Source organism: Amorphotheca resinae (genome assembly GCF_003019875.1).
Source record: "Amorphotheca resinae ATCC 22711 unplaced genomic scaffold M430scaffold_1, whole genome shotgun sequence".
Classification (NCBI taxonomy): Eukaryota; Fungi; Ascomycota; class Leotiomycetes; order Helotiales; family Amorphothecaceae; genus Amorphotheca; species Amorphotheca resinae.
Genome location: NW_020194471.1, coordinates 2432978 through 2455041, shown reverse-complemented (window position 1 = coordinate 2455041; position 22064 = coordinate 2432978). Strand labels below are relative to the sequence as shown.

Sequence of the window (22064 nt, the reverse complement as noted above, 5' to 3'; positions counted from 1 at the left end):
AAGAAAGAGCGAGCCTTGCTCCTTCTCAACAACTCGATTTGAGATTTAATAGAGTAATCAGCACGCTGATGCTGTGTTTGGGTAGTATCTACCTTAGGTACCTTAGTTGTCAGCTATTTTCTTTATGTTCAGAGTACCCAGATAGGAGTTAAATCCACGAGCTATGTTTAGTCATCCATTTTTACCCCTCCACCACGATCGCTACAACGCGCCTCGCAGCCTGGTGGCAAGCTTCGTTGGGCAACAACTTGCTCCGAATCCCTCACTAATCATGGCGTCGCGAGCAAGAATGGAGAATCTTCATGCCCCTACAGTGCCTTCGGGACCAACGTCCTCACGCACAACGAATGGAACCCAAATCAACGGTATCACCTCCTTTGCGCAATTGCAAGCCAAGAAGGACAATATAGAAGCGGAGATCCGTGCTTTGAGCAGTGTTTTGGACTCTGTATATGTCACCCACCCCCACAAGATGCTCATACTGATGGCTCTAGCATGGCGTCGATATGAATACAAGCCTCATTACCCCTGATGGATTTCCACGGGCAGATTTGGACGTTGCGCAAAGTATATCGCACAACGCTCACACGCCTCAAAAACCTACTAAAGGAACTTGCAGTTCGAACAACGAGAGCGCGCATTATTTACCTTCGAAACGATTACAAAACCCTTATGACTGTTATTGAAAAGCACATACACGAACATTTTGCAAACCTAGCAGCGAATGGTGCAACGGAGGAAGCAACACGCACTTCTGTCCCAACGAATGCAAGTATAACCTCACCACCATCACAGCCTGCACAGATTCTAGGACCTCCTTTTGCGAAGGTCAACAGTGTAGTAGCAGGAAGCCCAGCAGAGTCTGCTGGCTTGAAGGCCGGAGATGAAATTAGAAATTTTGGATACGTCAATCATACAAATCATGATGGTCTGAGGAGAGTGGGAGAATGCGTGCAAGGGAATGAAGGAGTAAGCTCTTCTCACTTCCTAATCATGGGTTCGGCACTAAGTAATGAACGCAGCGCGATGTCCTTGTAAAGGTCTCTCGACCTTCAGGCGGTCGGCGGCAGGAGCTACAACTAACTTTAAAACCTAAACGAGATTGGGGAGGTCGAGGGCTCCTTGGTTGTCATATTCTACCGTTATGATCGTCTCGGGCAAATCTGCTTTGCTTCCTCTTTTGAGCGCTGGTGTTCTATGGAAGGCGTTGGTCTCCACAAAAGTGTATTCGGAAAATGGGGGAGGCTTCTTTCTACAGCTACAGTGAAAGGTGTGCTTAAGTTCGTGCTATCTGATTCACAGCTCGATCATCTTCATAGCAGGCGATGCCGTCAAAAAGAGAAATATCGGCGCCATTTCTTGGAGTATACCCCGCACAAGATATTCATTTCCAACTCCTCGCGACAGCTTTGTGTGCACCAAGCCCGGACATTCCGCCTCCCAGATAAACTTGTAACCACTTATATCTGCAAGCATATTCTTGTCGCAGACATTAATCCGAGTTATTTTCTTGGCTGCTCGTGCTTTTGATTTGGCATCTCTACCCCATCCCACCCCCACCTCAGGCAGCAGTAAATCATCACGTGACCATTAGTCGCTAAAATTTGAGCCCACCGCCTCTGGGCTGGCTTGCACCGATCAAAACATCATCACACACATCTTTGGAATCAATCGCACAACACCACGTACGACGCAGAATCCCCACAACATAAGGTAAGCCATCTCTTCTTTTCTTCTCACTTTGTTGGGAGCCTCTGGCATTTTGCGATCGCTGCTCTTGACTTGCGCTGACTTATATCGCAGCCTTGAGATAACCTGCTCAGCTGTGTTTACACAACCTCCCAACGTACCAACAAATCAACAGCCATGGCTGAAGCCGCTTCGAACGTCCCTACCTTCAAGCTTGTCCTCGTCGGCGATGGAGGAACTGGAAAGGCGAGTTACATCCATCTCGTTGAGTGCGCCACTACTGCTAGTCGTGTCGTCCCCATTCCAGCAGTAGTGGCGCATGTGATACAAGCTCAAACACTAATACCTGATAGACCACTTTTGTCAAGCGCCATTTGACCGGAGAGTTCGAGAAGAAATACATTGCAACCCTTGGTGTTGAGGTTCACCCCCTCGGATTCAGCACGGTAGGTCTGCTTCGAAGAGTGTGCCTTGGCCCTACTGACATCACATAGAACTTGGGCAACATTCAATTCGATGTCTGGGACACTGCAGGACAAGAGAAGTTTGGAGGTCTCCGTGATGGATACTACATCAACGGCCAATGCGGTATCATCATGTTCGATGTTACTTCCCGCATCACCTACAAGAACGTCCCCAACTGGCACCGTAAGTTCTTGAGCCGGACCCCTCTTTCCGTGTCTGGATTACTAACCCTTATGGCTCAGGTGACTTGGTCCGTGTCTGCGAGAACATCCCCATCGTCCTCTGTGGAAACAAGGTTGATGTTAAGGAGCGCAAAGTGAAGGCCAAGACCATCACTTTCCACAGAAAGAAGAACCTCCAGTACTACGATATCTCCGCTAAGTCCAACTACAACTTTGAGAAGCCTTTCTTGTGGTTGGCACGGAAGCTTGTTGGCAACCCCACTCTGGTGAGTGCTCATAGCAATCTCTTTCCTAGCCCTGAAGGCTGACTATTTCAATAGGAATTCGTTGCCGCCCCTGCTCTCGCTCCCCCCACCGCCACTGTCGACCAGGCCCTGCTCGAGCAATACCAGAAGGAGATGCAGGATGCCGCACAGATGCCACTCCCAGACGAGGACGATGCAGACCTGTAGATTGGCCTAATCCAGCTCTTATGATCAGTTCTTAGCATCTTAGAAAGTTCTTTTTTTCGGCGATATTTGCATTTTTGTCAGTCAGTCTTGCAGATGAAGGCGAGTTGGCATTGATTCCCTCTTTATTGGGGGCACAGATAAATCTCACAAGGGCAGCGAGCTTGTTGAGAGGGATGGAATGGGATTATGATGAGCGACGAAGAATCAGCCTGAGGTAGCAGGGAACTTCGAGATATTGTTGCAATGAGCAACCTAAGTAGCTAGCGCATAAAAGCCGTTGGTCGGTACCTCCGCTTGGCCAACTTCGTAACTAAAAGTCGCCCAATTTCTTTGAGATAGAAAACGTGACATTTGCGCTGAGCAACAGATCGAGCTTGAGCGGTGCCACGACCGGTGCCATGACCGTCCGTCCCTACTCCAACGATTGATGCGTTTGCAGTTCACACCCGAACTCGACCTTGCCATCTTGGACTGCAGCTCATAGCCTCGGCAGCCAAGATTCTCCGCGTAAAGATCAGCTCTCTATTTCGGGACTTTTACTTCGAGGTTGGCTGTCAAGTCGATCGTGGGGATTGCTCGTCGAGGTGGGGTTGTCAGGTTGAGAGCTACGGGTCAATGTAGCAATAGATAACCCATAGCCCATTAATAGTCATGTCAAAAAGATGGTGCGAAAGTAAGAGATAGTAGCAAATGTCATTCTCCTACTTGACTCACTGCTAAGTATACTAATATCGAACAAGGTTTGGAACGGTGGGCGGCTCTGTTACTTTGCCTGAGAATGTTTCCACCAGAAGGACACTAGACCACGAAATCGAGAGCATATGCGTTTCTGAATGTCTTGCTGTGAAGATTACCGAAGCATCTTACCGATTCAATCAGAGCTACGATAATTAAACTGTCTTGGTTTGAGGGCGCGATACCGCGTAGGCGTGTTGATGAGGAGCCTGTTCTGGGCAAGGCGAGATCTCCGCCTCGCCTCGCTTCACGTCACGTCCAACGCGACATGCACGGGTCAGCGTGAACGTTCCTCTCCTCATATCATATCACAACATTATTTAGGCCTGCAACACTCGAAAATTCCATCTGAGCACTCCGATCTTTCTTCTCTATAGATATACCCCCTTCATAGTTCGGTATATTATGAATATCCGTCACAATGAGTGACGCGACTCTACCTCCTCCCCGCTCCTCTTCTGTGGCCCCAGCCACTGGGGATGGCAATCGATCAGACTCGAGTGCTGTCGAACACGAACACGGTTCCGATACATCATTTACTCAATCTACCGGTCATAACATAAATGAAGACGGTGCCGGTGGTCTCGAGGGACGGCCGAGTAATAAGCAAAAGCGGAAGAGGACTAGGTATGCTTGGATAGTATCCTTTGAAGCCCCAGAAACGCTGGCTGGCGGCTCTTCTTCACTCTTAGTACTACTTTGGCCATCATGCTAACTTCTGTCTCTAGTCCCAAAGACCAAGCCATTCTAGAAGCCGAATACAAGCAGAACCCAAAGCCAAACAAAGCGGCGCGTGCGTTAATTGTAGAGAAGGTAGATTTGAACGAGAAGGAGGTACAGGTCTGTCTTCCTATACAGATGTGGTTGCTTTGCATCCATATGACAAAAATAGGCTCATTTGCTAATACTTCCATAGATATGGTTCCAGAATCGACGCCAAATAAATCGAAGGAAATCACGGCCGCTTCTACCACACGAGCTTGCGGCATTTGGACTGGGAGGTATGGCCGCGCTGTCATCTGACCCTGCATGTGCAATGGGCTTTAGTAGCAGTCAGGGTTTGGAGGAACCGGCAGTTCGTTCTCAAGAGAGTACAACCGGCAGTCGAGATAACGAAACCACGAGCCTTCACGTGCAGGATGATCTGGTGTCTCAAGAGCCCCCGACTGTAGAGGAATACAGCGAATCTACAAAAGAGGAACCAGCAAACTCGGAGAGCAACAACTCACTACCGCAGTCGAATTTACGGACGCAATCATCACCTGAGACCTCGAGCACGGAAGCTGGCCCCTTCTCTGCCACTCAGAGTGTGATTAAGACATTTTCATCTACGCCAGGGTACCTGGCCAACCGTTGGAACATGGCCAACAGTTCAGCTTCTACACCTTCGTCTTCTCAAAACGCCCCCTTAGTAACTCCTCCTATGTAAGCGGAATTCCATGTCTTATTCCAACAAAATATTGACTGAAAATCAGATCTAATCCAAACTTACCATCATCTTGCCCTGAGAGAATAAATACTCCAGGCAACTTCACTCCGCCACCCGCTAAAATGCGATTATCGATGTCGCTTGATGGCAAGGCGGAACTTGTATCAAGTGACTTGTCACCTCCTCGTGAGAATCTTGCACACCCTTCCTCTTCTGAATCACAGCGTCATATAAGAGGGTTTCAAAGAAGTCACAGTGCTCTTCCATTTGGTCCTTTAACGCGACAGTCTCCAACCAACATCCCCCGCATCCCTCGGCTTCCTAGAGGTCGATCGAGAGACGCACGCAATTGGGAACTTTTTTGTGACACGGAGGCTCGTGATGAGCTTACCACGCAGGCTGAAAATGAATCGAGTGGTTCGGCAGTGGCAGCAATCAGCTTGCTCCGGTCTGCCAGTAGCGCCGCTCTCAAATTAAACAGCAATAAGCGCAATGCACCACCTTCCAGGCAGGATCTTAACACCAACGCGAAGAGGCCAAAATTGGAAAGGGCAATGTCAAGTCTTGCTAGACTGCAAGGTACAGCAAAACCATATTCAAAACCAGCCCAATTTAGCAATGGTAAAGATGACTCTATGAGATCACCTTCTGGAGATTCCGACAAGGAGAATTGGATTCCTGATAGTGATGGTGGTAATCTTAGACGCCGGCCGCTACCTTCGGCCAGGACAGGCAGGCAAGCCCAGTCGCAATCAATTCTTGGGGAGAATCACAAGATTCCCACACACGCCGTCAATTTCGGTGGTACTAGGAACCGGGGCCGGAGGACGGCACATGCTGGGTCTAAAATCTTTGAAGACCAGGAGAACAAGGGTGAAGTGAACGAGGAGGTAGAGCAGTTTATGCGTGGTGAGATAAGTCCCAGCAAGAAAGGAGACCTGGATTGTATCCAGGGGTTGCTATCATTGAGCCAGGGCAATTGGCGATAACGAGTCGAGTATAGAGCCGAGGCGGAGAGTTCGCAGCACTCGTGATTGTTGATATCTGTTGGATTAGAGCTTTGGAAGCAAGTATTGGGAGGAAAGCTGTAGTTTTGGCTGTATAGCGGTCTTGTTGCCGACTTTTCGATACCACATACCCTGATGAATACCAAAAAATAAGAACTAACATGATTCAAAAATGGGAGAGTATATGCGTTGTGTTTCAGCCACCGATGCTCTTTCTAGTGATTGAGGTGGCTCTAGATATCTGCCTTTGATTGAGTAATTGAGGAGACTTGAATCGAATGTCAGCCCCGGTAGCTCGGCATTCTAAACAAAGGCTTGATCGAAAGGCGAACGGACGAGGGTTTTAACCAGAGATTTAACCAGATGGACAGGAAGATCGATCAGCTGGAAAGCCGCATCAAGATGTCGTACGTACTACTGTCATCATCTTCCTCAAGATCTGATTAGGCTAACATTTACTGTTGTAGGGATGTCGACAATATCGCTCGACTTATGAACTACTAGTACATCAAGGAGGCTTACGGCCATGCTTATTGGCAGTTCAACTCTCTGGTTAGTATATATCCAAAGGCATTGTATAACAAGTCAGTCTGTCAAAGTACATCTTCCACTCTTAAAGCTATCCTCAACTTACTGTCTCTTCATCTATACTTATGTCTTCAATGTTTTGAGAATTTGCAACAGTAATTTAACAGGGCTTAGAAGTTTAAGCAAAGAATTTATGAACTAGTCATAAAAAAAACAAGAGATTAATACTCTCTCAGAGGTTCTGTTGTAAACTACATTTTTTGGATACTTGCCTTGAATCTATATTTGTCTTGACTCTTCTAGATGTTACCTACTACGTACATACACCATCGCAATTAATCTTTACAATGCTTTTATCTTTGCACTATCTGCATCTTCGAACTACTTAGATCTTTTTGCTCATCTTCTCACCTTTTTTCCTACCACTCAGATCTTCGATCTCCTTAGGAGACCCTTCGTGTTGACCTTCTCACCTATCTTCGCACAACTCACAGCTTTGTACAACTTGCTTGTATCTTCAGAGCATCTTTGCACCAGTCTTTGAAGAAGCTTCGTGTCTCTCTCGTTTTGCAACTAGTATTGCAATACAGATCAAGATGGCCGGGTCAACAAACTCCAAAATAGATCTCCCAGTCTCTACTTCTCCTTCATCAACACCTCAACCACGAATTAAACACGAACTTGAATCATCCCCCTTAGCGGCATATATACCAATCTACTCGGATGTCGAAGACCCTATAGCACTTCCCATTGAGCAGCCAACGCCTCTGCCTGTGAGGACCCAGCCTCTCTACGCCAGCCTCATTCTCGAAGATCTACCACCTGGATACTTTCACTTCACATCAGATCGAGGAACCGGTTTCACCCCCCGAGAACCACTCCACCCCGACCTCTTCCACTACCAACCAATCGATCTCTTTCCAAAGCCCTCGTTCAACGTCATACAGCCCGTCGACACCCCCCTCCCGCCCGATCGCCGTCGCGCTTCTATCCTCAAGATGAGTCCCGCGGCAATCAAGCGTGCTCTAGACGTGTGGAGGAGCAACGCCGCGTTCGCAGCAGACGGCGAGCTCAGAGAGCAAGAGAACCCCTTCCCCGGAGAAGACATGAATCACGGCTGGACGCGAGCCCGGAGCGTCATGAAGCACTTCCGCGAGATCCGGAGCCAGATGCAAGCTGAGCGTGGCCAAAACGAACTCGAGGAGGATATCCAGATCCTGCAGGCTTTCAAGGCGTTTAGTCTTGGGGCGCAGCGAGGACCGATAGACTTGGATCCGGAGGAGTTCGGAGGCATGTTCGATAGGGTGTTCGCGGCTAAGAGATCGGGATGGGCGAGGGCACCGGGCAGTTGGTGGGCGGCTAGGAAGGCTGTTTTTGAAAGATGTCATGGAGAATCTCTTTTGGAGCAGGTGAATTTAAGCTCGATTGAGATCTACGAAAAGGTCGAGAAATGGGCTCGTGTGCCGTATCATGATGGGGATAATAAGAAGAAACGCCACCTGGAGCGCTGTTCAATTGCACCAGTTGCTAAGAGGCTCAAATCCAAGAGGAAGATTGAAGAGGTGATGAGCGAGGAGTGGCGTGCGAGGAGAAGAGCACAGGAGATGCGGGCTGGACGATGGACGGATGGGACTATGAGGATGGATAGAATGTGGGAGGAGTTTCACTGGGTTCTGGATGTTGAGGATCCTTTGGATAAGGTTTGGAAATCAAAGACTGATAAGGATAAGCGTGAGGGGTTGGTCATTGACGATGAAGGGGTAGTCATTGACAAGATTCGAGAGGTCTGCGGGAGTGATATTTGGGCGAGCAGGGCTTGAGCAGCTTGGTAGTAGTGAAACGGTCGGGCTTTTTTATCTGAAGTGTCACCCATCAAACCTGCAGTTCAAGATATAGACCTGGACGTTTCTGCATAATGAATCATAGCCTGCAATTCAATGACTTGTTACCGGAGCTTGCGGGAAGGAATAAAGATGAATGAAAAATACATGGATAGAGCGAGAAGGCGTAAACCAACAACGACATGGTGATGGTTTTCAAAGATGAGATTGTATTGTCAATAGTTATTTTGCTGATAGGAAAGGTGGTGTGAAAGGGAGACTGGGAGGAAAAGAGCGTGTTGGCCTAAGCCTGACGCTAACGCCCCCTTTTCTTCTTCTTTCCCCTTTCGGTTACGGTTCTCAGGGACAAAAACCGGTGGTCAGCCTGTATTGGTTGCCAAAAAGAAAAACCCACCAACTTCACGGACATTTCTTTTCGGTAACTAATCTCCTCCATTTGCCTGCACTCTTCAAAAGGTTATCGCAGTAGTAGGTATAATGTAACTTGTGATTACCCCGTAGGACTACCTTATGCTATGAGGCAAGAGGGGTAAGCCCGACTAAACGAACAAGTCCTACAGCGCCGAAATCAAAATATAAAAGTTAGGAACAGAAACGATAATCTTGGGAGTGTTGGACGTTTGGTCTCGATGGCAGTGACGTGATACGGGGGGTTTTGTTGCACATCGCATCAGCGCTCGTCGTTGACCCTTGACGTTACGGGACGATTAGCATCACGTGATGAGATACTCCGACGAAGTCCGATAAGGTAAACCCCCCCTTGGGATTTTTAGACACGAACGAAGCCGCCTCCTCTTAACTTCATCTTGTCATCAACTCCATCCTCACCTCCAACATGGCTCCTTTAGCTACCGTAGGTATTCTGTCAATTGGAGAGATGGGGATGGGCATCGCAAAGCTGCTCATTGCTCACAACTTCCACGTCGTGACCAATATCGAGGGTCGAAGGTGGGGTCTTTCTTCCCCCCTCCCTCCTGTACTATCTCACGAAGATCCATCCATGCTTGAAGATTTTCTTTGCGTTCTCTATGAATTTTGCATTTGTCATTCGAGAGCTAGTTGTAGTCTACAAGCGTAGTCCCTGTTATTGCCCAAGACCAAAAGTTTGTCAATTCTTGACTCTTATCAATATCCAAACCCTCAAGTTTCCCTACTTGCTTTTGGGACGAGATCCCACCCAACCGCGGCTTGGATGCCCATCCTGTTCAGTCTGAAGCTAACTCTTCAAAGTGAAGATACGCACGCTCGAGCCCGGAAGAGCAATATCGAGACGCTCCCTACGGACATCTCTCTAGTCGAGAAAGCAGACTACATCCTCTCCATCGTGCCGCCGCGTGACGCCCTCACCATAGCAACACGCATCACGACGGCCTTCAACGCTGCCCAGGGGAAGCAAACCCCCCTCTACTACCTCGATCTGAACGCCGTCTCTCCCCGCACCGCCCGCGAGATCGCAGCGCTCTTCCAATCCTCCGCTCCCGCGATCCGCTTCATCGACGGGGGCATCATCGGGCTCCCCCCATCGCCCACCTCCTCCTCCGACCCATCCCCATCCTCCAACCCCAGCTCCACCAACATCACATGGCGCCAGCCCAGCATCCCCGTCTCGGGCCCTCACCGACTCAACTCAGCCGCCGGCACCCCCGGCGCCTTGGAGCTCGCGCAGACCCTAAAGCTAAACCACATCTCCGACGAGATCGGGCCCGCGTCCGGGCTCAAATGCAGTTTTTCCAGCCTAACCAAAGGCTTCACAGCTCTCTGCCTGCAGGCCTTCACGACTGCTTCCAACATGGGAGTGTTGCCGCTGCTGCTGCAAGAGGCCGAGATGCGCGCCCCGGGCCTGCTGAAGGCGGCTCGTGTGTACGTGCCGGATATGCCGCCCAAGGCGTATCGCTGGGTGCGCGAGATGCAGGAGTTGGCTATTACGCATGCGGATGAGGGAGGGTTTGAAGGGGGTGCGGGACCTGGAGAGGGCGTCTTTGGACAGATTGCGAATGTGTATAGGAGTGTAGCTGAGGAGACGGTGTTGGGGGAGGAGAAGACGGAGAGAAGGAAGAGGGGCACGAGTTTGGAGGATGTGGCGAGTGCGATGGGGGAGGGGTTGCAGAGTAAGAGGAGGAAGGTGGAGGAGGGGAGATAGAAAAGAAGGGCTGGGCTTGGGATGGTGTGTGTGTTCTGGTAATGAGTATATGATGATGAGTAGAATATATGATGAATAGATGAATAGACGTTAAACGGGTAGTAATGGTTCTTGACCACCCGCCTGCATATTCTGCTACTATGACCTGGGATCCATATACTCACTAACTAGACGAAACAGGCCTGATGTTCGTTCATCAATACCTACCTTTCAGACTTCAAATTAACATGACCGGTTACATCAAAGGCACATTCAGCAAGGTGTCTATAAGGATGTGGACTGCAGGGAAAGTTGTAATAATTTCTAAGCTAGGTACAGTATGGCTATTTATTTTTATTCTTATTGTAATCTTTAATCTTGTATTTACATGGGGGGTATCAGATCGACTATGCTTTACTCCAGAACACCTCCCAATGCCGGCTTTTCTCTCTCTCTTTTTCTGTCTCTTTCACCTCTCAATAGACGCAATATACTAATACAGTCAAAAAGAATTGTAATCCAATCAATACAATGCTGACCCCTATCTTCCCACCAGCGCTATGCTTGCGCGCCGCCGTTGCAGTGGCCGTAGTCTCGCCCCCGACGACAGTGACGGTGCCGACTATGTTGATTCCCGTTCCACTAGGTGCCAAACTCAGAATGTCGCCTCCAACAGTCACGAGGCCTCCAGCTGTGAGCGTCTGGCCCGCTAATACCAAGCTCGAGATGATGGACGCGGAGGGGCTGGTGACGAATGTAGAAGGCGCAGGAGGCGCAGCACCGTTAATGATCACCGCGTTGCCAGTAGGTGACAATGAGATAGACTGTCCATTGACAGTTATGACTCCGCCAGGCGTTAAGGTCTGCGATCCAATAACGATCCGAGACGATGCATCCTCGGTAAACGTGGACTGTCCGACCACAATAACAGGCATAGGAGATGTTCGGACTGGTGGCGGCGACGTGACGGGAGACGTCGGAGACCCGGTTTTAGGGGCGGAATCCGAGTGGGAGGTTCTGATGGGGCCAGGAACGATGATACCGCCGGCAGGAGTAGTAGTGGAAGGACCAGGCGTTGCACCAGTCTCTGTTATAGCACTGCTTGATGGGGTGACGGATGGTTCTTTTCCACTAGTGGTGGTCTGTGTACCAACAATCAAATCTGACGATCCATCTCTGGTGACCGACTGAGATCCGCTAGGTTGAGAAGTCGTTGTATCTGGAGTGGCTAGAGTGGTTGGGGAACTTGTTGGTGATTCCTGTGCCGACGGAGAGCCTTTCGGGGAACTCGTTGATTCTTGTGCCGGTGAAGGAGAAGTAGTGGTGTCTGGTTTAGGCGAAGGTCGAGCGGCTCCACCACCTCCTGGGGTTGACGGTATGTCGGGTGTAGGACTCTGCCCATGGCTGGTAGGAGAAGGACTATCGGTTATCGTTGAAGGAGAGGGAGAAGTGCTGTCAGGAGTCGGCGATGGAGTGGTTGGAGTCGGCGAACCACCACCGAATGGAGGCTCAGTTGGAGAGCTATCGGGGGAGGAATGCGTTGGATGTGGAAAACCGCCACCAAATGAAGGCAGTGTTGGCAAGCTAGTAGGGAAGGAAAGTGTCGGAATGCCACTGCCACCAAATGGAGGCTCAGTTGGAAAGCTAATAGGGAAGGAAAGTGTCGGAATGCCACCTCCACCGTGTGGGGGTTCAGTTGGGGAACTATCAGGGGAGGTGTGACCTGGGTGTGTTGGGAATCCGCCGCCGCCCAATGGAGTCTCAGTTGGAGAGCTATCAGGGGAGGAATGCGTTGGATGTGGAAACCCCCCGCCAAATGGAGGCACTGTTGGAAAGCTAGTAGGGAAGGAAAGTGTGGGAATTCCACTGCCACCGAATGGAGGCTCAGTTGGAAAGCTGATAGGGAAGGACAGTGTCGGAATACCACCGCCACCGAGTGGGGGTTCAGTTGGAGAGCTGTCAGGGGAAGTGTGACCTGGGTGCGTTGGAAATCCGCCGCCGCCAAACGGAGGCTCAGTCGGAGAGCTATCGGGCGATGTGTGCCCCGGTTCGGGATCTAATGAATGTGTCGGGAAACCAGGGAAGGTGGGTGTTGGTTCCGGACCAGGAGAATGTGTTGGAAACCCACCACCAAATGGGGGCTCTGTTGTGGGCTTATCAGGCGATGTGTGTCCCGGTTGGGGACCAAACGAAGGTGTAGGAAAACCACCAAATGGAGGTTCTGAACCAGGAGAATGTGTCGGAAAACCACCACCACCACCACCAAAAGACGGGTGTTCTGGAGTGGTAGTAGGTAGCGGGGTAATGGTCGTAGTTGGCGAACCACCACCACCACCACCACCAAACTTAGGCTGTGTTGGAGAGCTATCAGGTGAGGTGTGTCCCGGTTGGGGATCTGGCGAATGTGTCGGGAAGCCACCAAATGGAGGATCTGTTTTAGAGAAGGGCGATCCTGGATGCGTTGGAGAACCACCAAAAGGAGGTTCTGTTGGAGAGCTATCAGGTGACGAGTGTTCTGGTTGGGTACCCACCGAAGGTGTTGGAGGACCACCACCAAAAGACGTATGTTCTTGAGTGGTGGTGGACGGTGATGTAGTGGTCGAAGTTGGACTGTTCAAAGGTGGCGAATCAGGAGGCTGAGTATGATCAATGGGGTTACCGGGTGTTGTTGTCCCTTCTGCGGTATTCCCATCCGTGGTGCTAGGTGTTTGATGCGGAGAGGCTGGTTGGGTTGCCTCAGGTGGTATTTGTGTCTCACCCCCGTGATCAGGCGTGGTGCTTGGAGTCGTGCCGGGTTTATCAGAAGGCGCACCACCACTCTCCCCCTCTCTTCCACCGCTTGACGATGGGGAAGATGGGGATCCAGCACTTGGTGCCGAGGTCGTAGGTGATGGGGGTTGGAATCCTCCCAGGGAATAAATGACGGGGCCTAATCCACCCTTCTGTGCAGTAGATGACGAACTCGAACTTGACGTGGCTGCTGTTGTAGGAGTTTCTGGAGTCCAGGTTGGCTCGGTTGGTTCAATTTTGGGTTGAGTGGGGAAACTTGGAGAAGATGTTGGCGAAGGGGCCGAGGGAGCATTGGGGCTGGAAGAGGTTATCGCCGTGTGCTCCGACGTTGTTGAATCTGGTGTCGTTGTCTCCTGCCCATTTGCATGTGTCGTCGGAGCCTGTGCGGGCGTATCCTGGGCAGGCGCATGTGTCGTTGGAGCCTGCGCAGGTGTATCCTGCGCAATTGCATGCGTCGTTGGAGCCTGCGCAGTTGTCTCCTGGGCAGCTATATCTTGCGCAGGTGTACCCTGCGCATTTGCATGTGTCGTTGGAGCCTGGGCAGTTGTCTCCTGCGCAGTTGTATCCTGCGCAATTGCATGTGTCGTTGGAGCCTGTGCAGTTGTCTCCTGCGCAATTGCATGTGTCGTTGGAGCCTGTGCAGGTGTATCCTGAGCATTTGCATGCGTCGTTGGAGCCTGCGCAGTTGTCTCCTGCGCAGTTGTATCCTGCGCAATTGCATGTGTCGTTGGAGCCTGCGCAGGTGTATCCTGCGCGATGTTATCCTTTGGTGTTATAGCCTTCGGCGTAGAAGCTTCAACAACGACGATGGTTGTATGATCACATGTAGCCGCTCCATTTGGCACTGGACCACCTCTAGCTGAAGTGATAGTTTCCGTACATGCCGGCAATGCGGTGCTGCCATCTGGGAGTGAAGCAGTAGTGACCAATGTATCCGATTCCGTCTCGTTATCAAAGCGCCTATCAATCTCTTTCGCAACTGGTGAGCATCCCTCCAATTGCCTCGCGAACCGATTCCTACTCACCTGCTCGAGGATGCTGGCGATGCGCGTGGCTCAATGTGGCCGCTCCTTGGAGGATCAAGACCCCCAGGGCCAATGGCCTCAGTGGATAATACATAATGAATGCGAATCCTGATCAATTGACGGCTTCCACCCAGAACGAACTGCTATGAAGTATGCATCGAGATGATGCATACAATGAAAGAAAGACGCGACGAGAGAGAGAAGAAAGAGGAAAGAAGAGAGGAGAGCGAAAAGAGAGCTTGAATAGGAAACGGGCGACATGTCCGTATTATCTCCCAGAGAAATGAAGTGGTGAGGCGCAGCGGTTGGTGACTGACCATCGCGTCAACGGGCGGATCTGGCACAAGACGACGATCGAGCACCAAGAGACAGAGAGGGGGGCAGAGAAACGGCAGAGGTAGCCCACTGGCACACCGACCAAAGTCACAGAACAGGGAGTTCGCAGGGGGGAAGAATACCAGCCATGCCTAGATGGTAGCAGCAGAGTGATGAGCAGAGCAGCGCACCGTGGATGGATGAAGCAGAGCGAGAACCAAAAATAGCAAAACATCTTCAAGACACGAAGGATTTGGTTTAGCAAAGGATGCACGGCCGCGCTGCTGCACCGCCAAAGCTTCAAAGCCCAGCATAGGTACTACTCAGCAGAACGTGCAGCTACTAACTAACACGGCAACACCTGAACTTTGAAGTATGTTTAGTGCGCAGCGGGGGGGATATTCAAGGGGCTGTGGTTCTGTGGGAGGACGACACGTCCAATCACGCTGGGGCAAGCCGGGGGGCATCGACAGGATCGTGGAGAATATGTGAGCCGGGTCCCTTGCACGTGCGGCCCAGCCAGTACGTATCAGGTCCGAGCATCGTCTAAGCTGCGGGGCCATGAAATGATAATCATCCTCCGTGAGAAAGAAGAGGTTGGTATGTAAGGTGTGTTGGAAGTTGGGAGTTGGGAGTTGGAGTTGAAGTTGGACGTTGGACGTTGGAAGGAAGTTGGAATAGACGACAATCTTGTGTAGTAGACCTTTACTCCACACCTTGCGTAACTTACCTACTGCTAGAGCCTGTATCTCTCTATATATAATCTCCCCGATAAGCCGCGATAAAAAGACAGAACAAGGCTCCAAGCACCCACCTCGTCGGTACCTACCTAGGTAACAAGCCATTGTGCACACCTCAGTCTATAATTATCATTCCACGGTACGCACGTAGTCTATCCCAGGATCGTACCTGTATACCTTACTTTCTACGTAGAATCTTATTATTCTCTTAGCTAAAGTACCTTACCTTACCTAGATATCCCAACTCCAACACCAACCAAACCAAACCAACCATCTCCCCCACCTACCTATCAATCTGATCTGCTGGGCTCTACTGTACAGTACTTCCGTACAATATGTAGGTACTTCGTATTTGACATTTGTATTATTGTTATTATCTCCATCGCATCACACCGCCGCACGAGTTGTTTTTCCGCAGAACCAGAAATCTATGGTGATCTATCTATCTTTCGCTCACGAACAAGTTCATCCCATCCCACCCAGGCTTCTGGATCCCCCCACCAATCCCGTTTTTCCCGTCTCAACCCCACGTGGGCAAGGTATTCGAACGTTTAGTCTGTACCTGCAGTCGCGTAATACCTAGATAGATAGTACTTTTCTTTACTTTACTTTACTCAGGACTCAGGACCTACCTACCTACCTGCCTCCAGCCATGATTTTCGCCTCTCCTCTCCACGTGATATCGATATCCATACCTACTCTCTCTTCGTATTATTTCTCATTTATTTACTTATACTCCGTACCTATCTTAGGCAAGGTGGGTAAGTAAGGCAGGCAGAGAGCTGTTCCAGAGGGAGCGAGTTTTGAATTCATGATTACCGAGCTTGGTGTTTGAAGGCGGGATGGGGAGGGAATTTGAATGGATGGATGGATGGATGGATGGTGGTTGTTTCTGGGAATGGGAACTTTGGGCGCGGTGTGGAAGGTAATGAATGATTGGGGAGGTTATGGAGGATTGATGGGGCTTGGGTGATAGTTGAGTGATGGCTGTTTGTCTGTCTGGGATGAGATGAGATGAGATGTCGCTGTTGTTAGGACGGATGATATGTGCTAATAACCAACTCCTGCATCAGTATGGGGTCACGGGAAAGAATAACCATGGTATACCTAAAGTAGGTAGATGAAATCCTACTCTGCACAATTATTATCAATCTACCCTCGACCCGCTCCGCTTACGAACAGATTGACCCATACAAGAAGATTTCCGTCCCTCACTCAATCATATCAACGTCGTCCTGGGCCTCTGTAGCAGCAGCAGCAGCAGGTTCGTTGCCGTTTTCCTTCGCGCCCCAATAGTCTTCCATCTCAGCATCCAGCTCCTCTTGGGTCTTTCTGGGTCTTCCATCTTTGGCAAGTCTCTCACCCCCTCGTCCACCTCGATCGCCTCTCTCCCTTCTTGCACCTGGTCGTCGGCCGTCTCTTCGGCGGGGCAGAGGGCTGCGGGAGCGGCTATGCTGACCTGGAACATAGCGGTCCACATTGCTAGGTGCTGGCCCGCTAACATCTGAGTGACGCACTGGGGATAAGGAACGGGATCGGGCCCCAGGAGCAAGTGTGATTCGGTCCGCCAACGAACGAGGGCGAACTGCAGAATCAAACGGATTTCGGCGCGATGCTGCAGGACCCGCAGGAATGGAAATCAACCGGATAGGTTGACCTGAGAACTGTTAGATCGACACAAAGCCTCCTACAATGCCCCGTACCTTTCGCATTTGCACCGTCAAATTCTCGAATGGCTCGTTTCGCGTCATGGGCTGACTCGTATGTAACATATGCAATTCCTTCAGAGCGACCAGCACGATCGTATGTGAGCGAGAGTTTAAGGACGGGTCCGATTCGGTTGAAGAGATCCTATATCCTGCGTAAGCCCATACGCTCCTCACGAGACCCAATTGTGACCCACATCCAAATCTTCTTCTGTCAAATCGTAGTGTAGGTTCTCAACACGGAGCTTTGCGCTTGAGGTCTCGCTATAATCAGGTTAATACGGGATTTGCAGTAGTTGAAGTGCGCCAACTCACTAAATTGGCTCTGGGGAATAGCGTCTCCGGGGAGCTGGTCGGCGATCCGCTGAGATATCGTGAGCGCGGGCAACTCGAACAGAGGAGAGTATGCGTACAGTCATTGTCGAACTTATCATGAACCCATTCGCTTTATTGAGTTAGGAATGTAATGTTTGTGCCCAGGGGGAACAACCCACGAATCTATGTTTCTGTGGTCGTCTCGAGTCGACTGTGTAAAGACGAGGAGAGGCCTGGGTTAGCTGATATATTCAATTCATTGTACTTCTCTGGACAGCCACGAGGCAACGAGCGCTGAGGGTTCGGCTGCGACGAGGTCTGAGGAGTATCCGGAGAGCATTCATGTGCAGGAGGATTGAGGAGGTGGATGAACCTAACACCAGAGGTTAGTGGAGGTCGCAAATGGGACCTGGGGCCTTACCTTTCTTACGCCGTCACGAGGATATTCATTTCTTCGGCCGCCACGACGCCCTCTGGGTCCACCGTTCCTCTGCGCAGATAGTTAGTTGTGGACGTGTCGCGAGACCATAGCTCCAAGGCGAGGCTGAGGCAGTCGTGTAGAGAAGTTGAAGCTTACATGTCGTTCAGCCACGATCTCGTCAAGAGTACGATCCATTGTGTAATTATGTCGATGGCAATTTGGCTTGAGGTGAATAGAACTCGGTCCTGCGATGCTGGTCGCGCGTCCGGAGTAGGGGATGGTTTGTGTTCTGGATATTCTCCATCTGACGTCTAGTTCCAAATATCCCGGCAAATTCGAAGTCACGTGGTATGGGTTTCCTGTCTCACAAGGCTCCCGAGTACTTGCGCTAAGGCAACGTACTGGTTTCCAGGACTGAGACATATATTGATCTAGGCTTCAAATAGCTCAAAGCTATATTACATATATAAATTTATAGTTGTACAACTCGGATACCTTCTTTGGACCCTTTCCAAGACCGAGTATTTGCTGTGCCAGCTTAGGCTGGCCTATACAATGCCTATTCCAATAGCTAGTTCTCAAGCATGCCAAATCAGGGCCATTCCTAGTCTTTCCATATCAGGACTTAAATCCACGCCTCTTACTCCTCTCAAGTCTGCGCCCAATTTGTTTCATCGAAGCCCCCAGGGGCACAAACTTCTCCCTCAACTTATCTCCTTCGCCCAGCCGGTGATCCCTACATACATATGAATAAGGGAAGTCGATTTTCGTCTCAACGATATCCTGCTCCGAGACTGTGGCGTCCTTTTTAGAATATTTCTTAGCAAAATCGAGATAGAGGCCGGACTCCGAAACTGCGCCGAAGTGACCAGATCTGAAAATAACATTATCCTTCCAATTCGGGCTCCCCGTCTTAAGACCCAGTCTCCTTCTCCGCCACCATCTCGCTCTAAAAGTTTCATATTTTGGACTTTTTGGCCTTTTCCTTGGGCGTTGCGGCGTCTGGTCGACGGTGCTTGGGACTGTGCCAAGTACCGTGTGCAGTCGATACCGGTCATCCATCGGAGATCGTCTTGGTTGTGGATCAGTCAGTCTGACTGGGGACGCATTCTTGCCCTCCATGGCGAAGAATTGTATGAAGGAGTTTGGCTTCGCGATATCCCCTAGTGCTGAAGCTTGATGCTCTTCTATCGACCCACCAGTGTAGTCGAACCGTGCCTCACTGATAGTTCTATATGTCGTTTGAGGGTCTAATGACAAGAGTCCCTGCTTAGCCCCCCAGCCTCCACCTCCACTGACTAGTCCTAGTTAGCATATGAAAGTTCATCGAAATCTATGAATGGCAGGGAGTTCAACGTACCGACACGACAGAAAGTTGCCCCTTTATCCAGCCAGTAGCCAATGAACCTAGGGTTAACAATCCTCTCCTGCCAGAACCTTTGCACGTCCTCCTTGTTAGTCAATATATCGAAGGGCGGTTTGGGTGGTGAGTCTGGAAGCGCTTCTAATGGGATAATCAAGGCCCAGACACCAATGTTTGAAATTGGTAGCTTCATTGCCTTCATATATTCGTCTAGAGTTGGTTCCAATTCGCGGGAAGCAGGGCCAGGGCCATCATCAGCAAAGTGGAGTTGCCGAATGATATTTCCCAGCCCACTTACAATTCGGCGGATTGGCGTCAGGGGAACTGCAGGCACATAGGTCGACGGGACACCTTCCAGATGACTGTGAAAAACGTTGATAACCTGGTTTCTCTTCTCTTTGCTCCGTATTTTCTTAAACTGTCCATCTGGCATGGCCTGCCATCTTGAGACAAGTAATGTCGAATGTCTCCCATTCGTAAATAGCGTATTGGCTAAAGGCAAGGTAACATTGGATGGTGTCTGTCTCGTCTCCTTCGCTTCCCGAAGATCTGGTATTGGGCTCTTGGAAAAGGTGAGGCTCGATTGCATGCTTGGGCTATCCTCCGTGGTCGTGGGCTCGTCTTCCCATACCCCGGAAATAATCTGGCCTGTCCGGCCATGAAGAAGAGAGATTCCTTCTCTTGAATATCGACCTTGGCCGAGCCTTATCCCGCTGGGGTTTGGAGCGAGTCCATCAACGCACGCACAAACAACGTCGATTTCAAAAGGCGGCCCAGTTGGGCCTTGCACCGGCTTGGCCCCTCGAGATTTCTTCCCTACGTGGAGGGCCCAAGGGTCTTTCCAAGGATGAGTTATGAGTTGAAGGATCCTGGGGATAAACAAAACGTCGTCCTCGAGCCACTTTGCGAAGCTCGGAGTTACGAGGATGACGATTGCTTGGCCGAAGTTGAAGAAGCGCGCAGGTCTATGTGAGAACTTCACCCAGTGGCGCAATGACATACGGAAGTGTTCACGTATAGCCTCCAAGACCTGTCCCTTGCTCTGGCCCGAAGTAAGCAAACCTGGCAGAGGAATCGACGGAAGGGAAACAGTAGGTGCTCACGGTTATAGCTGGAACGTCCGTCTCGATGGTCGCTTGCCGGGGACCAACGTCCATGATGGCTTTGAAAAACCGGCCTTCCCCGTCGGTTCTTGGCTTGAACCAAGCCCTGGGGGAGGTCCTGACGCCCCGAACGGGTATACATGTCTTCACGTGATGATAGACTGGAGCACCCGCCGGTCTCACGCGGGTCAACATCCGGACACGGCGGGAGAGCATCTTATCAGGACTCTTCAAGATGCTTACAACCATCAATCTCAAATCGCGCCCGCGAATCCCCAAAGTCCGATATCCATGGCTGTGCAGTCGATTTGATCATTGGAGGTCAGGTGGAGGATTTTTTGCGAGGTGAGCGAAGCGAGACGGAGTAAGGGGTCTAGTCTCCACGTGACATGGCGGGGAAGGGTTGGGGTGGAGAGCATGGTGGAGAGAGAGCAGGAATTGGTAGATTCATCAAAAATGCGCAGAGGAGGCATCTCCTGTCCTTCAGTTCAATTGACCTGATGATATCTATGTATGGACCAAAGCGGACGGTAGACACGTAGTAGCTTGTTACGGACCGATATATCGCGCATTGTCAACGATGGAGAACAATCGCGCAGACCAGGACTCACAGATAAGGAAAGGAGGGAGACCTCGTCGATAAGGGAAATGAAGACTTTCAGACCTCTGAGTCTTTGACTGCTGGAATAAGCAATCGGGGGGAGTATTGTCTGCAGAGAAGACACTGTAAATGAGCACAGTACCAGAGGTTGTCGTAGAAGCCAAGGTGCCAAGCTACAGATTCAGGAGAGGCTTCAGCGTGATAAGCACCAGCCTCCAGGAGAAGGCAAGGCTTCGAAAGAGGCTGAGTGGCGCATGCGACGACGGACCAATGACAGCCGGGGATGGGGGGATGAACGTCGAAGGCCCAAACAGGGAGCTTACCGTTCGCGGTTAAGTCCGCGACGCGCGACGCGAGTTGCGAAGAAGATGCGAAGATGCGATGCGAAGATGCGAAGATGCGAAGATGCAGGTCGCAGGTTACATGTTACAGGTTGCTACGTTGCTGCGCTGCTACTGCGTTGGGGTCGCAGCGTTGCTGCGTCGATGCGACAGAGTTGACTCGCTCGGCGCAGCCTGAGGCCGATCGTCATTCCGGACTGTGAGGTACCGCGTACAGCAGGGTATATGCCGTATATGAATATATGAACCATGAACTCTAAATTGATTGATCGGGGTAAAGCCTAAAGGTAAAAATGTAAAGGTAGGTAGGTAAATCATAAATGTAAAAAATGTAAAAATGTTAAATGATGCTTCACACGGGCGCCCGGTACTTTGTGCTCCGGACGGAAGAGACGGCCTAACGCGATCGAGAATACGGATTGGGGCGCAGGCGCGGGAAAGGGAAAGGGCCACAAGTTCACACAAGTTCACACAAGTTCACAATGGAAAAACCAACGAGTCTTCTGGACGCGGGCCCTGAGCGCCAGGGAGAGTCCTTACGGTCCTTAAATCATTCTGATGTCATGCATACTGGGAAGCGCAGCCAATCACCGCGCCCCAGTATCCCCCGAAGAATGGCCCGGCCGCGAAGCCAGCCTCGTAATCATATCGGCCGCCCCGCCCCGTGCTGTCTGTCATTACGTGGTGCGACCGGCCTTTCCCATCCTCCTATGGACCGACCTATACTAAGGTACGACGGGCCACGGCTTCCCCTGCCCGTCGCCGATGCCCTTCTAGGGTCCTCAGCTCTGATAAGGTAGCATTTATTGTCAATAAATCAATATCACCATGTTTTAATATATGGAATTCAGCCTCGCGCGCGCGCTCTCTCTCTCTCTCTCTCTCTCTCTCTCTCTC

General features: G+C 50.7%; 8 protein-coding genes across 8 annotated transcripts; 5 read left to right on the top strand and 3 right to left on the bottom strand.

Moving 5' to 3' along the window:
- Window positions 1–289: 289 nt before the first annotated feature.
- M430DRAFT_46974 (hypothetical protein) lies at window positions 290–1148 on the top strand (the record flags this gene model as incomplete). Its single annotated transcript, XM_024867888.1, has 4 exons — window positions 290–448; window positions 495–567; window positions 620–969; window positions 1023–1148. 4 exons carry the CDS (start codon window positions 290–292, stop codon window positions 1146–1148), a joined length of 708 nt encoding a protein of 235 aa, XP_024725435.1.
- Window positions 1149–1866: 718 nt separating this feature from the next.
- Window positions 1867–2788, top strand: M430DRAFT_63107 (hypothetical protein; the record flags this gene model as incomplete). The annotated part of the gene is made up of 5 exons (XM_024869034.1): window positions 1867–1935; window positions 2043–2135; window positions 2184–2337; window positions 2397–2602; window positions 2657–2788. The coding sequence occupies 5 exons, from the start codon at window positions 1867–1869 to the stop codon at window positions 2786–2788; spliced, it is 654 nt and encodes a 217-aa protein (XP_024725434.1).
- A 1156-nt stretch (window positions 2789–3944) lies between these two features.
- Window positions 3945–5941, top strand: M430DRAFT_24297 (hypothetical protein; the record flags this gene model as incomplete). The annotated part of the gene is made up of 4 exons (XM_024865043.1): window positions 3945–4150; window positions 4252–4363; window positions 4440–4948; window positions 4999–5941. 4 exons carry the CDS (start codon window positions 3945–3947, stop codon window positions 5939–5941), a joined length of 1770 nt encoding a protein of 589 aa, XP_024725433.1.
- A 1142-nt stretch (window positions 5942–7083) lies between these two features.
- Window positions 7084–8307, top strand: M430DRAFT_55340 (hypothetical protein; the record flags this gene model as incomplete). Its single annotated transcript, XM_024868534.1, has 1 exon — window positions 7084–8307. The coding sequence occupies one exon, from the start codon at window positions 7084–7086 to the stop codon at window positions 8305–8307; it is 1224 nt and encodes a 407-aa protein (XP_024725432.1).
- Window positions 8308–9122: 815 nt separating this feature from the next.
- M430DRAFT_63106 (hypothetical protein) lies at window positions 9123–10468 on the top strand (the record flags this gene model as incomplete). The annotated part of the gene is made up of 2 exons (XM_024869033.1): window positions 9123–9276; window positions 9559–10468. The coding sequence occupies exons 1-2, from the start codon at window positions 9164–9166 to the stop codon at window positions 10466–10468; spliced, it is 1023 nt and encodes a 340-aa protein (XP_024725431.1). The 5' UTR covers window positions 9123–9163.
- A 2776-nt stretch (window positions 10469–13244) lies between these two features.
- On the bottom strand, window positions 13245–14628 carry M430DRAFT_160431 (hypothetical protein). The gene is made up of 3 exons (XM_024863376.1): window positions 14263–14628; window positions 13996–14207; window positions 13245–13939 (listed from the first exon to the last, which is right to left on the bottom strand). Exons 1-3 carry the CDS (start codon window positions 14354–14356, stop codon window positions 13469–13471), a joined length of 777 nt encoding a protein of 258 aa, XP_024725430.1. The 5' UTR covers window positions 14357–14628; the 3' UTR covers window positions 13245–13468.
- Window positions 14629–16528: 1900 nt separating this feature from the next.
- On the bottom strand, window positions 16529–17954 carry M430DRAFT_46971 (hypothetical protein; the record flags this gene model as incomplete). Its single annotated transcript, XM_024867887.1, has 8 exons — window positions 16529–16974; window positions 17021–17168; window positions 17221–17287; window positions 17339–17387; window positions 17437–17468; window positions 17518–17549; window positions 17760–17828; window positions 17916–17954. The coding sequence occupies 8 exons, from the start codon at window positions 17952–17954 to the stop codon at window positions 16529–16531; spliced, it is 882 nt and encodes a 293-aa protein (XP_024725429.1).
- Window positions 17955–18190: 236 nt separating this feature from the next.
- Window positions 18191–20546, bottom strand: M430DRAFT_32471 (hypothetical protein). Its single transcript, XM_024866178.1, has 3 exons — window positions 20226–20546; window positions 19120–20164; window positions 18191–19057 (listed from the first exon to the last, which is right to left on the bottom strand). Exons 1-3 carry the CDS (start codon window positions 20277–20279, stop codon window positions 18378–18380), a joined length of 1779 nt encoding a protein of 592 aa, XP_024725428.1. The 5' UTR covers window positions 20280–20546; the 3' UTR covers window positions 18191–18377.
- Window positions 20547–22064: the final 1518 nt, after the last annotated feature.

Excerpts from the sequence above, each read along its gene's own strand:
- M430DRAFT_160431 (XM_024863376.1), bottom strand. The coding sequence starts at position 14,356 with ATGTATTATCCACTGAGGCCATTGGCCCTGGGGGTCTTGATCCTCCAA. Across the intron at positions 14,208-14,262 it reads TCGCCAGCATCCTCGAGCAG|AGATTGATAGGCGCTTTGAT; the intron begins GTGAGTAGGAAT and ends CAGTTGCGAAAG. Across the intron at positions 13,940-13,995 it reads CTATAACACCAAAGGATAAC|AACTGCGCAGGAGACAACTG; the intron begins ATCGCGCAGGAT and ends TGCGCAGGATAC.
- M430DRAFT_32471 (XM_024866178.1), bottom strand. The coding sequence starts at position 20,279 with ATGGACGTTGGTCCCCGGCAAGCGACCATCGAGACGGACGTTCCAGCT. Across the intron at positions 20,165-20,225 it reads CGGACGTTCCAGCTATAACC|AGCAAGGGACAGGTCTTGGA; the intron begins GTGAGCACCTAC and ends ACTTCGGGCCAG. Across the intron at positions 19,058-19,119 it reads GGCAACTTTCTGTCGTGTCG|TCAGTGGAGGTGGAGGCTGG; the intron begins GTACGTTGAACT and ends AACTAGGACTAG.